General features: G+C 36.3%; 1 protein-coding gene across 2 annotated transcripts in view; it reads left to right on the top strand.

Annotated features, from left to right (window-relative positions):
• Window positions 1-15,704, top strand: part of CDK17 (cyclin dependent kinase 17) — a 90,264-nt gene that overhangs the window by 52,917 nt on the left and 21,643 nt on the right. For both annotated transcript variants that reach the window (XM_005421608.3, XM_031057582.1), the window contains exon 4: window positions 2,334-2,467. In XM_005421608.3, the coding sequence (XP_005421665.1) occupies window positions 2,334-2,467 (134 nt within the window). The remainder of the gene's footprint in view (window positions 1-2,333; window positions 2,468-15,704) is intronic.

Genomic DNA, 15,704 nt, shown 5'->3' with positions numbered 1-15,704 from the left:
AATTAAATGTGACAAATATGACAGTATCAGTCCCATAATTACTTTATGTAAAGTATCAGTCTCTTTAAAAAAGAAATTATGTAGTTGTACCGTGGCTTAAAACGCAGTACTACTTTAATTTTGTCGTGTTTTATTTTATGAGGTTGCCGAGATAACTGTGCCTTGCCTAGCTTCCATAAAGAGTGTAGACTTTGGGTCCCAACCATTGAGCTTGTTTTAACATGGGGATAAATAGATTGGGGAACAATTGTCAGTAGCTGTTACACTTCATTTTACTAACGGAATCTAAAGAGCTGTAATTGCTAAATTGGATTACATGACCTCTCAGAAAAGTATTTTAAAAGAGGGTTTTTATTAAAGAAACAGTGTGCTGAGTGTGCTATTATACCAGATAGAACAGTGCTGGCAGAACAGCTTTGCTGCAAGTAGTGTTTTCAATAATGCTTTTATATTAATGAAATTAATTTAGAGACTTAGCAAAAAAGAGTCACATTTTTTCTGCTTAGCTTCAAAACTACAGCTGATCTTTAGGAACCACTTTCTGAAACTGTTTTCCTGTGGTTCAAATTGACATGCTTTTAGAAGCTCTGATGAGTATTTAGCTTGTTTGAAATCAGAAGTTTGCTTATTATATAAGGAGTGCAGGTTAATTTTTTTTTTTAATTTAGTCCAAATCTGAGCATGACTTGCAGGGAAAATTCTGATTCAGTGTGGATTTTTAATAGCCAATATAAATCTGCATCAACTGCTGGAAAATTTGCCTTGTGCATGAGATGCATGCTTTCTTTGTGTTTTACAGTATTACAGTATTCTGAGTTAAAATATGTGTTGCTAATAGGTTACAAATTGATCTTTCTTTTTATATCCATTATGTTTTCCATAAAAGGAAAATGGTTCTACTGAGGAAGAATTTGCTCCTTTGAAGTGTGCATGATTCTGTGTGCGCCAAGCTAGACAAATATTTTAGAAGATTTGCAGATAATGAAACATAGCCCTAATGGTGTTTTTCCCCAGAAAATCCAATTTTATTGCTTGTTTTCTTTTCCCCAGAAAATCCAATTTTCTTGATGATGGTAGAACTTGCAGTTTCTCTTTTTGTTTTTGGGGGCTTTTTTTAATTTGCTGTACTGCTTTGCAAATGTTAAATACTTCCAGGTGTGTTGGTGGTAAGGCTGAATTGATCTCTGTGTGTTTAGCTAATACTATCATTTTTCAGAGATAGAGTTCTGGGATTTTTAGTTGTTCCTCAGGTTCTTTTACACCTTGTAGAAGACAATGATTTCTGACAAGGATCAGGAGACAGCAGGGAAACTGGTGTCTTTTGAAGCACCTACTTTATATGTATAGGTATTTAATTTCTGGAGTAATTTTAGAGTTCAGTTATTTCAAAGTTGATGATGGAGCATTACTCATAATGAATTCCTTGTATGACCACTTTCCCATGTGTCCTTTTGCAAATCATTTGGCTCTTTATGCTAGAATGGCACTGCCTTGGTTTTCTTTTTTTCACTACAGTGTTTGTCTCCAAAATCTGAAAAATCCTTTGGTTCTTAAAAGCAATGTATATATGTATGTGTTCATACAATATGCATAAGCTTTTTATGTGCAGGAATCTTAAGGATTGTGTAAAAATTAACAATTTCAGTTGACATGAAGGTCCTGCATCACATAACTCAAGCAGTTAGGTAAATTCCTCCATAAGGTCACAAATTTCACTTAATGGCTCTTAAAAGTCAGGTCTTCTACTGAATGCACTTGTATGTTGTGGACCTTGATTTAGATGGTTATAATACATCCCATGACTTCACACAAGGATGCCAGGGGATTTTCTATTTGAAGCTTCTGTATTTGCCATTTCTGGAAATACTACTATACCTCTTGGTAGGACTTTAAAGCTTTCTGAAGATTCATTTAGGTTACCAGCATTAGGTAGTCTAATTTCAAAATGTTAATTATTCTCAGCAACATTGTACATGCAAGAGCAACTAAAAGGGAAGTGGTACTGAGGGACTTCAGGAACTGAGGCTGGGAGGGGGAGTTGGCTTTTTGGAATTACAACTGGGATTGAAATGTCTGTCTTTCATTTTGGAAAATTGAGTTTTGCTGCAGTTCAAGAAAGTTTGCATAGAATTCCTATAAAGTAATCCTGTTCATTTTGTGGGTATTACTGAGTCATAAAAAGTATGCATCAAGACTGCCATGGCTGTGATGAGCTATTGACTCTGCGGTGTAACTCAATGCACAGTCATGATTCAGTTCTTTTCCATCTGTACAAAAGAGCTATTTGAGGCATTGCTGCTTAACTATTTTCAATTATTTGGATTATTTTTAAGATATTGTTCATGAAAATTTGAAAATGGGATCAGATGGGGAAAGTGATCAAGCTTCTGGAACGTCATCTGATGAAGTTCAGTCTCCCACAGGAGTTTGTCTCAGAAACCGGATACACAGGCGAATCTCAATGGAGGTAATTCACTTTTCATATAAAGATCATTTCAATTGACAAGAGAGTTGGGGGTTGCCTTAATTGTTTGTTGTAACTAGTTGTCTTTTCAATTAACTTTAACCAACCATTCTGCCATGTATTTCATGCAGAGAGCATTATATTCATAGTATTTAAATTTGTCTCCATTTGTCACACAGAACGATGGTTTTCTTGCACTGTTTATGAGCTGTTAATTTTGAAAATCTAAATATGTTTTGAAACCAGAATTCTTGGGAGGAATTTCTTAAGTGCAGCATTTGAATAGCTTTTTGTTGCATTGTGTGCCTGTATTCAAGAAGATACATGGTTTAGACATTTTTTACTTAACACTGTTTTTCTAGTCTTTGCAAAAGTAATGGTGCAGCAGCAGCAGCGATGGTCTTGACTGCTTCAGCCTTTTCCTCTCTTCCTGTTTTTTTTCATGAACGGAACTTTACAGGATGGTAAACAAAAGGAGGAAAAGTACCTTATGAATAACTGTGCACATAATTTCCTTTATTTATGTGTCTCATTATGAATACTAGCCACCCTTGTGCTTGCTTTGTTGTCATTTCCCTTGGTGAACTAAAACAGAACACTTCCCTTTTTCTACAGTATATAAAAGTTGCAGTTATAATGATGTCTTTGTTGCAGAAACATGTAGAATTTTGTAGTTGCTGTTTTTAGTATACATAGCAATAAGCATAGCTGTAAGATTTTGAATCTTCATTCAAGGTTCATATCAAATACTGAATTGAGAAAGTGATTTGGATAAGTTACAGTAGAGTGTCCATGCCAAAAAATTTTTTTTTGTGTGGCATTCCATTATGCTTGGAATTCCAAGGCTCCAAGCATATAGTGCAGATATGATTTCAAAAATGTGTGAATTAGTTGTATTAATTATTTAGATAGTTTCTTGCACCTGGGAGGTTTTGTATTCAAATTCTTAAATTTCTGTGTTATTTGATCTAAGACCTTTGTTCTTCTGGCTTTGCTTGATGAAGTTTACTTGGGAGAGCAAAGGTGGGTTTACTGGTTTATGCAGGATACTTAAATTAGGGAAAAAAGTAATTGTGCAAATCTGCTTATCAGAATGTATGCTGGAGAAACTAAAAATCAAGGAAATTACTTGAAAGGATTATTTGCTTTTTGTTCATTGTCTGTTTCTTCTCCATTTTGAAATGCATATTTAGAACAGGAAAGAAAAAAAGAAATTAATGATTCATAATGAAATTAATTAACAAACTGAAATGGAAATCCATCAAGTCTTCCAGAGAGGGATAAGAACCATTAAAGGATTCTCTTTTGTATTGGAATTCAGGAACTCCAAAAGAAATTAGTAAAGATCTCAGGAACAGTAAAGGTCAGGAAATTCCTGTGTAATTTTTCAGAAGGTTTTTTTTTTCCTGAATAAAAGCATCTTTTCATTTGCCTCTTCAATTGTAAAACAATTCTAATATTACTGTTTAAGAGGTTTTGGGAAGCTTTAAACTTTGTTTATGCAATGCTGATTTTCTCACTTTCTACCAAATTCCAAATGCTTGCTTCTGACTGTTGAAATTAGCATTATTTCTTCATTGGCTTGCTCAGTCAATGAGAGAGAGAACAAATGGTTTTTGGCATCTATTCATATGTATTCTGTGAGAATTGTAATGTTTCCCTCAAATCACCGTAGTATTGATACAGTGACTTTTCCTGTAAGATTCCATGCTGATGTGTGCAAACAGTCTCAGTTCTGAATTTTAAGAATAAGAGATGCTTTTGGTGGACTTAAGTTTGCTTTTTAGAAGTACTTTGTAGCAGATTAAGTTGGACTTGTACCTGTTTTTGCATTCCAGAGGGAGTAAAATGCAGTGATCTCATAGCTTTGGTTAAAATACCTTTTTAATGATAATCTTTTCTGTCAACTTTCTCATTTCCTAAGTGAAAAGGCTTTGAGTGATTACGTTGTCTGCCTGTATTTTCCTCCTTCTATTTATCCCATGGGTCATCTTCTCTCAGTTTTGACAGATGGCTAGAAATCTCAGATTCTAATTCTCTATTAATTTCTGTGAAAAAAACTTTGCATTGGGAGACATTGCTAATGTATCCACTGCTAGTTAAAAACCACAATATCTGTATATGAGTTCAGTTGCAAGGTGTAAATCCACAGAAGACCCAGTTTTACTCATTTTGCTCCTTGTGGAATGGGATCACTTGCTTCCTTGACCTTTGGAGGAACCAAAGCAAGGTTTCTTTCCTCTTGTAAAGAGTTGTGCCTGTATGCCATGTGGGATTTGCGCTGTGGAGCTGGCTGATTCAGTAGTAGCAATGTGATTATATAAAGAAAAAGAAGCAATCCGTGTTGTAAAGTAAGTTTCTATTATTTCAGTTTTATTTTCATGGCCGGTGGCAATCTGTTGTCTCTAGACATTGGGTAGCCTGAGGACATCCTCCCTTTGTAGCCATTTAGGATGAGTTGTAGCTATATGCTGTACATTACAGGTTGGAGTAAATTAGTACATGTGTGACAGAATGTTTTTGCTGTAGTCTGCTGAAGTCATTAGCCCCAGCTGAAATCCATTGTAGAAGGTATTTGATTAAACATACACAGTTGGATAATGTGATAAAGCAGTATTCCTTGTTCCTCCTCACTAAGATGAATGTGCCTGTCACACTATGGCTGTGTCCTTTCTTGTGTTTAGTTTGACCAATATTTGCTGTATTGATAGTGCTTTTGTTCATAATTTCTTGGTTATATATGTTTGGTTCTTTCTGCTGAATTGACAGAAGTCCTACCTATTGTTTTGAAGGTAACTAATCAGGTAAAGTTGAAACCTTGACATCTCCTTTTTAGTTATAGGAGTTTTGTATATATAACCAAATATTTTATGCTCAGCTTGAATTTCCTCTAGGATTCTGAAAATTAGCAACCCAACCAGGTTTTATTAAATGCTTGCTAAAAAAATGCATACTGTACTCAAAGTGCTAATGAGCAAAAAAAAAAAAATTATTATTCCTGACACATTTTGTCCATTAGAATACACATTCTGATTTTTAGTGCCCATCCTAAATAATGCATAGCTACAAATAAAATGTTGTCGAAGAGCAGACATATTCTCTGCTGCAGAATATATGGAGAAGATTCTGTTGGGAAATAAAACTTGATCTTTCCAAAATTTTCATATAGAGAAATACAAAATAGACAGTGGAGAGAGAAATGAAAAACGTGTTTGTTAAGCAGAATCTCTATAGCAATTGAAAGTGGAAATTTCATAACCTAAACGTGTCCTGCTTTAGATAGGAAATCATAATACTGCAATGTAACCTAAGTATGAAACATTTTGAATATGAAGTGGTGGTGGTAAATGAGAAAGAGCCCTGCTCTGCAGGGAAAAATCTGCTGGGGTGAAAACTTTCCATGCACAGTAGCAGCCATGGAAATACCAGCTTTCAGTCTGTTATATCCACCCCCCCATTCCCCCATCAGTTATAATTTAGGCCAGCATGACAGAGAGGTGATAATGTGGTTGCTTCTGAATTCAACAACGCTGCAGTTGTGGTTCGAGATTGGGTTTTTAATAATGATTGTTCCTTGTTATCCTGTGCTTAGAAGACAAAGAGAAAATACCAGAGTCTCATTGTGTTGCCTAGATAAAGTTTATTTTGCTTGTAATCCACAGGCTACAAATTGTCAGTAAAGCAGCTGCTTTTTCTTTTTCTTTCTCCTTCCTGCCACTCGTTCTGGCAGGAACCATGCTGACAGTAGGTGTGAGCATCTACTGTGTGAAGAGTTTGGCTTCCAACAGCTGTTAGGTTTTAATTAAAATGACTTCTACTCTTCTGCTAATATGAACGATTATGTACTAAGTCAGTAGAATTGTTTATCAAACAAAATGGATGGAATAATTTTTTTGAAATGTCAGTGATACAGCTTAAGAATGTCTACACGTATATCTCTATTTTAAGTGCAGGTGCTTTCATCATGCAATGAGAAACATTTCTCCAGATCATGGAACTATAGCTTAAAGCATTTTCAGTTTGATTTTGCTAGAAAAGAAGTAATATAAATAAAGAGGTAATGCATTAATATACATTTATGTTATAAGCTGTAAGTGTTCACTGGGGGCCCTGTGCCTATGCAGTGGACATTGAGTGCATCATTAAGAGCTGTGGTGGATAAAAAATAAGGAGAAACAGTCTGTGCAAATTGAAACATCTGTTTCCCTTTCCCAGAAGTCCAAGGTCTGTTAGCTGTCTTAGCATGTGAACTGGCTGAGGGCCATAACCCACTGTTCACCAGCCTGTTTCCCAGATATTTTATCCTGAGAAATAGTTCTTATCCATCTGACTGTCACATTAGTGACAGAAGTGTGTTCCAGATCAGACTGCTCCTACCACACTGCTATAGGGGATAATTCTCCCCTGAGAGGATTAGCTGCACGGTTAGTACTTGTAGCTGAACAGAAGGAAATACAAAGGCTACAAATTGATGCTGTAGGCAGGTGTGTGTTGTGATGGTCACCTTCCAAAAGTAAGAATGTAGATGAAAAATAAGGTTTTTTTGAGCTTCACTCTTTACCAGGGTATAGCTGCTTAGGAGACCTTGACACACAGCCTGAGTAACTCAGCATATGCTGTTGGTCCACCTGGGCAAGCGTACCTTCTCCTGAGAAAAATACACAAAATTAATTGATATTTCAACTGATAAAAGTGTTAAGAATTTGTTCATAGGCTTCAGATTAGAATGTGGTTTGGAGGTTTCCATTGTCATGTGCAAATAGGGCACTCTCAGCTCCGTTCAATTGTTTAAATGCTTGAACAGCAGACTGGATGCATTACTGACCCAGGCTTTTGATCATGGGCAGTACAGGATTTTCTTCTGCCCTTAGTTTTGGAAGGAGGAAGCCACTCTATCTAAGATACCTAGGGCTGAATGCTCAGGCTATCTTGCCATCCAGGTGGCTTCCTTGGATACCAAGCAGGTATTACTACTTGCAGCCTTCTCTGAGCAAAGTTTCTTCCTTCCCCCTTCCTTCTGTGCTTGGCAGCTGCAGAACTGTCTGTGCCATATTTACTGGGTTTTTGTTGAACTTGCTTCTCTCTGACTCCTGAGAAAGCAATAGCTTTTATTCTGATTGTCACTTCTGTGAATCTAAGCACATGATCACCTACCAGAAAATTTCAGTACTAGACAGAAAAAAAAATTGAAGCTGAATACAATCAAGACTTCTTTTGATTTTCCGTGGTCACTGTACTGTCTCCATTCAGTCATGCTTGTATCATTTTTCTTAACCTTTTTCAAGGTTACACTAGAAAATGCATTACCCTTTCTATAAACTCCCACTTTCATGTTTCTGTGACCCTTGGTGATTTCAGAAGCCCCCTTCAACAACCCAAGTGCATATTCTAAATTACTAGTATGGTTTTGATTGAGCTAATGGACCTCCTTTTGATCTATTTGATTGGCAGACTCATTTCTTCTACAGAACACTGTCACTACAAAAAGTAAAAGAATTTCAGCTTTGGTAACAGATGACTTCAACATGCCTTTTACTAAACTTTTTAAAGGGTAACAGCCTTTGTTATCAGCAATTAACACTTTTTTGCCCTTCTGTTGAGGACCTTTGTCATTCTGGTGCTAAAGTTCTTGCATTCCACTTGCAAATACTCCTTTAGAAAAGTTCCAGCATTAGGCAGTGTTCTTTCTATAAGAATGGAATATATGCTTTTCTGGTTTTGTGTCTTGATGTCTTGGGTTTCCTTTGAGTTCCATTTAGGAGTAGTCTAGTATCACATTGGATGTGTTCAGTCATCTATAAAACACATCTCTCATAATCACAGAAATGCATCAGATGAAAAGTCAGTAATAGGGTGCCGTTTCATATGCTGTACTCCAGCCACACTTTAGTCCAGGAAGATCAGATTTCCCATTTTCATATTCAAGATGTTGGTTTATTTTTAATTAGCCACTTTTTTCATGGGACTTACCTTTTGGTACTTAAAGCATTGTTGATGATGTAAGTGCTAGTGTTAGTAATTAATATTACACAGAATTGTTTTAAAGATCCAAGTTTGTGTTTTTGCAGTGGTGTGTTCTGTTTCTCTTTTTCCTTCCGCTTGGTCTCATTTTTCTTACAAGCTGGGAACCTACACTACTACCTTTTTTCCTTTCAGGACACTTTCTCCTGTTACTATATTACAGAAACTGATGAAAACATACAGAAATCCATGTTTAGAAATTAGGAAGGTGTAGTAGTAAGTGAGGCAGAGCTTGCTTTATTATCTTCTGTTTCTGCCCTTAGCACCTCCTGCTGAGTCACACAGCCATAGACCCTGAATTTGAGCGGGGTTTCTGTTGAGGCTGGTGCTACGAAGTGGTATCTTGATAGGTGGCAATTTAACAGGCAAACAAAATCAGACATGATATCTTTATAGTTGCTATTATTTTTTACATTCTTCCTTATAGTCTCTAAGTTCACTTTGTGACAAGCTTTCTGATGCAATAAAATAATAACCAAAGCAAACAAACAAAAAAATAAAAACAAACCAAAACCAAAGCAAAAAACCAACCAAAAAAAAAAAAAAACCAGAACAATTTTCAAGTGTTTCTGGTATAATCTGTTAAAAATTTCATGTGTATTTATATACTTGCTGAAAGGAAAGTTAATGTCTCACATTTGATTTTCATTTCTCCTTTCTCATATTTTTCAAAACTGGTTTTCTGACACATGTATTTGTTTTGTTTGGTTTCATTGGATGTGAATAGAAGCTCCTGGAATGCAGTTTGTGAATACTGTATTTGTGCTGAACAGTTTAAACCTTTCTCTTTAAAACTAATGGGAGAGATGAAGTAAATAAAATAACAGCCTGTGTTTTTTTGAAAAATATGTGAAAGAGCCGGTTTTTTCAGCTAGTTGGTAGCCTAAGCAGCATATCCATGAAATGAAAATTCTCACTAAATGTGAGAAATATCATACACTAATATACACTATTACACAAAATACACTAAAAGTATTTTGAAAGTGTTCAGAATTCATATTTTTGCCTGCTTAAAAGAACCTATTGGCCTGTGATTCTAATTATGTGCCTTCAAAAATACTAATTGTTGCAAATACTACTGAAAAGATGCTTAGCACATTTCCTAAGTTTTTCATGGTGCTAAAATAAATAAAAACAAAGATATCTTCCTGCAATACTGGTTTCTATGCTTTTAATTTTTATATTATTCATATTTATTTAACATTCTTATTTGAGAGCCATAGCTACTGTAGATATTGGCAATAACATTCTTCAGCTGCTGGTGGTAAAGACCTTGCTTTGTTGATTGATGATAGTAGATGTGCTGGGAAAATGTGACACCTAGCCCCAAAGCAGAGATTTAACCCTAGAATTTGTAATAATAATATTTCACAGATGAGGCTTGGCTCCTTGTCTTTGCCTGGCATGTTAAAACCCAGTCTGACAAGCTGTGTTTATGTTGGGCAGGAGACAGAGAACGTGCATTGTCTGTGGTCACTGGTATTTCTTCCGAGTCTGAAATGGCCTGTGGGCTCAATCTCATGATAAAGTCCCTGAAAGTGCTTTCTGTACTCGATTAGCATATCTGGAAAAAAAACTTTTGATTTAAATGATGAATGAATTCCACTGTATTTGGGGTCAATTCTGTCCCAAATGTAAAAAAGCCCCTTGATTCAGTACTCAAAATTGATGCTTTCCTAAATTGTGCTGCATTTCAACAGACTTGCTGAAAATCAGCACAGATTTGTGGTGTGAAATCTAGTAGTGATCCTTTGTAGATGGATCTTAAGATTGTATTTTCATTATTGCTGCTAATAGAAGAAGTTCTTTGATGACGCTTTCCTCAAATTCAGCAGAAAAGTAATTTAATAATTGCGATTTAATGTTTTCAGTAAAATTGTAATAATAACAACATTCAAGTGTAAAGGAAAAATCTAATATTCAGATATAAATCATGCTGCTAACACCGAAAAAATGCACTTTATGCATCATAATGAAATTATAACTAAACATGTCAGTTGTGTGGGGGAATGGTGATGGCTTTATATACATATAAGGAAGACCAGTATAGATAAGTCATCCCAGCTGTTAAAATAGTCTTTTTGGTTACAGTAATTGAAGCCTATTTATAAGGGTATTAAAATAGTGTGCTGCAAGGATGCTATAGGTTTCTTTTGGTGCTTGTGTATGCTGGTGTTTTTCTTAGAGATCTCGAAGGTCTACAGAGCTGTAACCAAATAATAGTTTTTTACAAATATATTCTCTGGTTTAGGCTTGGTTTTTTATATATTTATTTTTGCATCTAGCAGTCTTGTTGTATGTCATAATTCTGTAGAGGATCCAGTTGGCTTCAACTGTGCTGACTGTCATTTGACAAAAATGCAATGAAATTTGATAAGGCAACCTTCAGAAAAAAACTCCACATGGTATCTGATACTAAAATGATACAGTAAGTACATGCTTAAAAGTTGTATATTAGAATGTTTAAATTCTTACTGGCACAAGTGAATGTCTTAAAGTTAATTTGTTTGCTTTGTGGATCGTGAGGTAGCACATAATACACATTCTTTGTTAAAATATGCAAGAAAAAATAGTGTAAAAATTTGGTTGGTTTTGGAGATTCTTTTACAGTAAGCATGTTATGAAGTTGAATTGTGTTGCACAGAGGGTTGTATGATGCAGTATTTTAGATGTCATTAGGCATTCTCCAGTGAACAAAAGCACAATGAGTTACTAGTGAGCAGCCCGTGGTTGCAGCTGAGATGTCTCACTGGTGCTTGCTAAAGCTGGTGAGAAGGCCAATTCAGACCCATGCTTACACAGGAGCATTTTCATTTGATCCATAGTGGATTGTTTGGGCCATCAGGCTGATGAACAATTAGAAGAACAATTCTTTTTTCTTTGTGAGGCTGTAGCAAAATTTCATGGATGGAATTTAGCAGAATCAACTCTTAAAAGATAAACTAAAATTTAAGGGAGAGGTGACCAGTAAGTTGTCTGTTGCCATATAGTAAGTACATACCTTAAATAATGACTGGTCTGGAAATGTAGCTCCCCAATAAACGAAATAGCCAAAGCAATAAGGATTATAAGGTATATAATGATGTAGCTTGTCAGTATGGCTTGTGTCACCCACTGACAGAGACAGCTTCCTACTCCCCTTGGCTCCTAACCTTGTATCAGTGGATTATTAGTTCCTTTGTTTGGAGGGTGTAGTTAGGAGTCTTTCTTACACCCAGCCCTTTCTCCTCCAAAAGCAGTGGGAACATCTGGCCACAGGCAATGAAATACTGGCTTGGGAGATACTCAGCTGTTAGTTTTGCTAAATGAGACAGTCAGTAAGAGTGAACTGAGGCTGATGTTTATCAGGGGTTTCCCCTCAAGTTTTTCTGACAAATCTCCCTTCTCTTGCTGCAGCTGCAGTTGTGAGTGTGGTAACAGTCTGAAATGGCCTATCAGTTCAAAGATTAGCAGCACTAGTAGTCAAGTAGGTACAAGAGTGGCGTACTGTTGGAGCAAGAAAGGAGCGCTCTGCAATTGGCACGTTTGTTACAGGTTAAAATAAAAGTAGTCTGGTTTTCGTTTTTGCTTTTTGTAGTGTAGGTAAAATTGGAATTGGAAGACAACAACAAAGCCTTCCCTGAGGCAATTTTCTGGTTTTGTATTTTTTGTGTTTAATGATGTTTTTTCTATTTCATCATAAATATTAGTGTTTATTTTCTAAATGTGCTATGTAAGTCAAAGGCAAAATGACTTGACAGAAGACAGACAAACTTCATATAAAAAATATGAATGTTTCAAGTTGCTTCTTTTTAGAGCAGTTTTAATATGTAGAGTTCAAACATTGTCTATCCTGAATTAGAATAATCTTTATAAACTTCAGTGAAATTAACTGAAGTGTGTAGTGCATTTTGGCCAAAAAAAAAAAGGTGAATTAACAAAATCCGTAAGTTTTTTTGTTATGATACCTGATTTAAAGTGGAAAATGTTAACAGTGCTCTTTTCACAAATAAAACTAGGTTTATTTTTTTTTGACAGGGTTGAAGAAGAGTGAAAATTACCTGTGGGTCAGGAATGGGACTTCCTGAAAAGTGTCACAGTGTAGCACTATGTAGTATTAAATGAGTCTAGTCAGGCAATTATTAGAGGGAATAGTTGGTAAGTTTGTATTATGGAAATAGGAGAAAAGGATAGGTAGCTAAAGAAAAAATTGACAGAGGTGAAAAACAGAATGTGGTAACAAAATTCTAGTATTAAAGTCTTGTGAATGTTTTACTATGGGTGGCAAGTGAAGAAGCTGATATTTGCAATAGTGTTTTAGGCCATCGAGAAGAGGACCAGAGATAATGAAAAAAAAAGTTAGGATTTTTGGAATTTACTTATATGTGTGAAAAACAGGCCTAGTCTGGGGGCAAGGTTGTATTTTGTTTGTTTGTTTGTTTTTCATTTAGAAGACAGGTTTGTTTACATAAAATGTCAAATTCCTCAGCTCACAGAACCTGCAGAATTTAAGGTGGAATTCCTGCCTCCTTTTCTTGTGCCCAAGTGTAAGTAGTCAGTGGTAGACAGAACTTCCGCATCAAGTTACAGCAACACAGTTGGATGTCAGCCAGATGAAAGAAAAGGCTGGACAAACTGTAGCTCTTCTTAGAGCATTTGCTGTAGCTGGCATTAGAAATAGATGACAAAGATAAACACAAGTTAGGGTCGTTTATCTCCACAGAAAACAAAGTGGTGTTATTGTCACAAGTGCTTACATGTTTATCTGCCATGAGGCAGAGTGGGACAAATGTGAAACTCATTTCAGATAAATTATAAAAATAAATGCATTTCTCTGCCAGTAATACCAGTAGTAAAGCAAAACTGAGAATAAGCATTGCATATGAGGGTAGAAAATGTGTTTTTAAGTTGTGGAAGGAGGAGGAAAATGCCACAAGCATTCCAGTTCCCCTAACAAATCAAATGGTGGCTGAATATGTTCTCCAGAGTATAATCTGGAACTGGATCAAAAAATAGCTCATTAAATAACATACAGTTAACCATAGGCATTTGATCATTTAGAGTACCACATTTATTGAATACCGATATATTTTGTTGCAAGTTGACCCTCAAGCTAAGTATAAAAGAATTATCTAGAAAATGCTATGAAATGACAAAAGCTTTTTCTTAAATTAGACCTCATTTGGAAAAATAAATCTTAAGTGAAATACAAGAAAATAATAAAGTTTCAGTTCTCTAAAAGATTATTTGTTTTACCTGAAGTACTTTGTTGCCCCTAAAAGCTAAGATTTTGCATTCCAGTAAACCCTTGCTTCTTAAGAGTTATAAGGAATATACCCAGATTCTCTCTCTTAGAGTTGAGGGTCTGTGTACACCACTTACAGATCCGTCACATTTAAAAAAGGATATATAAAATGACATAGGGAGTTGCTCTAATTTAGTGCCTTCAAAAATTTAGAAGATTTATGAAGGGATGCAAAATTAGTGTTGTAAAAGGACATTTAACTTCGTAGTGTTGACAGTCTCAAAGAGCATAGGGAAAATTCAGTCCTGCCATTTATTTTACATGTTTCCTTATGACTTCTTTAAACAGCATTGTAGCAAGATATTTTATTACCGTGGTTTAAGTTTTTTAGTTTTTTCTTTTCTACGAGAAGTGCTAACAGGCCGTTATATTCAGTTGGTCATTGAAATAAGTGTGAACAAAGTCCTCTGTCCAGAAAGTCTCTCATTGCTTCACAGAATTCCACAGAGATTTAAGACAATTAGAAGTTCTTAAAAATCTGTTTCCTACTGTTGCTGGCCCTCCAGCCTGGTGTCACACCAAGACAGCAGCAAGCCATGTGGTTTAGAAGAGCAGGTTTTACTGCTGGTGAAGCAGCCATAGCAGGGTTGCAGTGGGATGGCTGCAGGAGCAGCAGAGGGAGCAGAGATGGCGACTGCATGGAAGGGGCAGGTCCAGGCTTCCTGCACCAAGGCCTGACTTGCCCTAAAGGCTGCTCAGCACCACCAGGGAAACAGGCTGATTCCCCTGGGCTTAACAGCTGACCCAGCTGGCCAAAGGGCTATTCTGTGCCGTCTGCCATGGCACTCAGCAGTAAAAGCTGGAGCAGGGGAGAGGAAGGAGGACATTTGTGGCTATGGCATTTGTCTTGCACTTCTTGAGCCATGTGCATGCTAAGCCCAGCTTTCCGGGAAGCCGTTGGACACCTGCGTGCGGAGAGGAAGCTGTGAATCAGTTCCTTTTCCCATTCTGCTGGGGCACATAGCTTTTGCTTTCCCTGTTAAACTGCTGTTACACACACCCACAAGTCTCCCTGCCATCCTTCAGTTTTCTCTAGATTTTGTGGGAGCAGAAAGTGAGCGCTCCACTGGGTGAAGTCTTGACTGTTCACCAGGGTCAGCCCCCAGTGGGAGAGAAGTGTCTTGCTGCCATTAGATGACCAGGCTGCCTGAGTGTCATCAGACTGCATGGTCTTGAGCAGTTAAGACTCAAAATTGGTAGGTGTCTGGTAGGTTCTTGCTTTTGTTTCAGCATTATCTCAGTTAAGTTAACTGGGGTTTTCAACTGTGTCAGACTGATGTAATTTTAGTTTCCAGTTTTTCTATTTAGCCACTAGGAAACGTTCTGCTTATTCCTCTCTGCACGTCTAATGAATCCCCTTTCATGTTACTGTATAGCATTTAATTATAATTGCTTGCTTTTCCCAAGAGGTGGTTGCTTCAATTATTGCAAAAACTGGGAGAAATTAAGGTGGTGCAGACAAATACAACATAATAATTTCCTTCTTTCACTTTTTTGGGTTTGTAGTCTAAATTACTTTCTTCCATTTTGTCTATTTTAGGGAGTTAGGTAAAGGAAAATTGTAATACAAAGAAGACTTATTATATATCATTCTATAATCTTTCAGATATTGGTGTCATAAAACGTTTCTGGCTGGTAGATAGCAATTTTAATGGATGGTTTTAAAAAGGAAGTCTTGGCTTGGTTGACATTCCAACATAGCCAAATAAGCATGAGTTTTGGAAGTATTGTATTGTAAATCGTTGGGAGGAAAAATCTATAAACTACCTACTGCAGTTTCTATTAAGTCATTATGGTTTTCTCACAGAAAAGAACCTTTCTTCAGCTCAAGAAAGTTAAGGAGAATAGATACTGTTTTGATTTTATTTATAACATGGTAAAAATTTAGACTTTCAGTGCTTAATACTCTTTTTTTTTTCTGAGGGGAGAAAAAGA

This window comes from Geospiza fortis, unplaced genomic scaffold (assembly GCF_000277835.1).
Source record: "Geospiza fortis unplaced genomic scaffold, GeoFor_1.0 scaffold186, whole genome shotgun sequence".
In the NCBI taxonomy this organism is placed as follows: Eukaryota; Metazoa; Chordata; class Aves; order Passeriformes; family Thraupidae; genus Geospiza; species Geospiza fortis.
The sequence above is the reverse complement of the archived record's forward strand: the minus strand, read 5'-3'. Positions and strand labels throughout refer to the sequence as shown.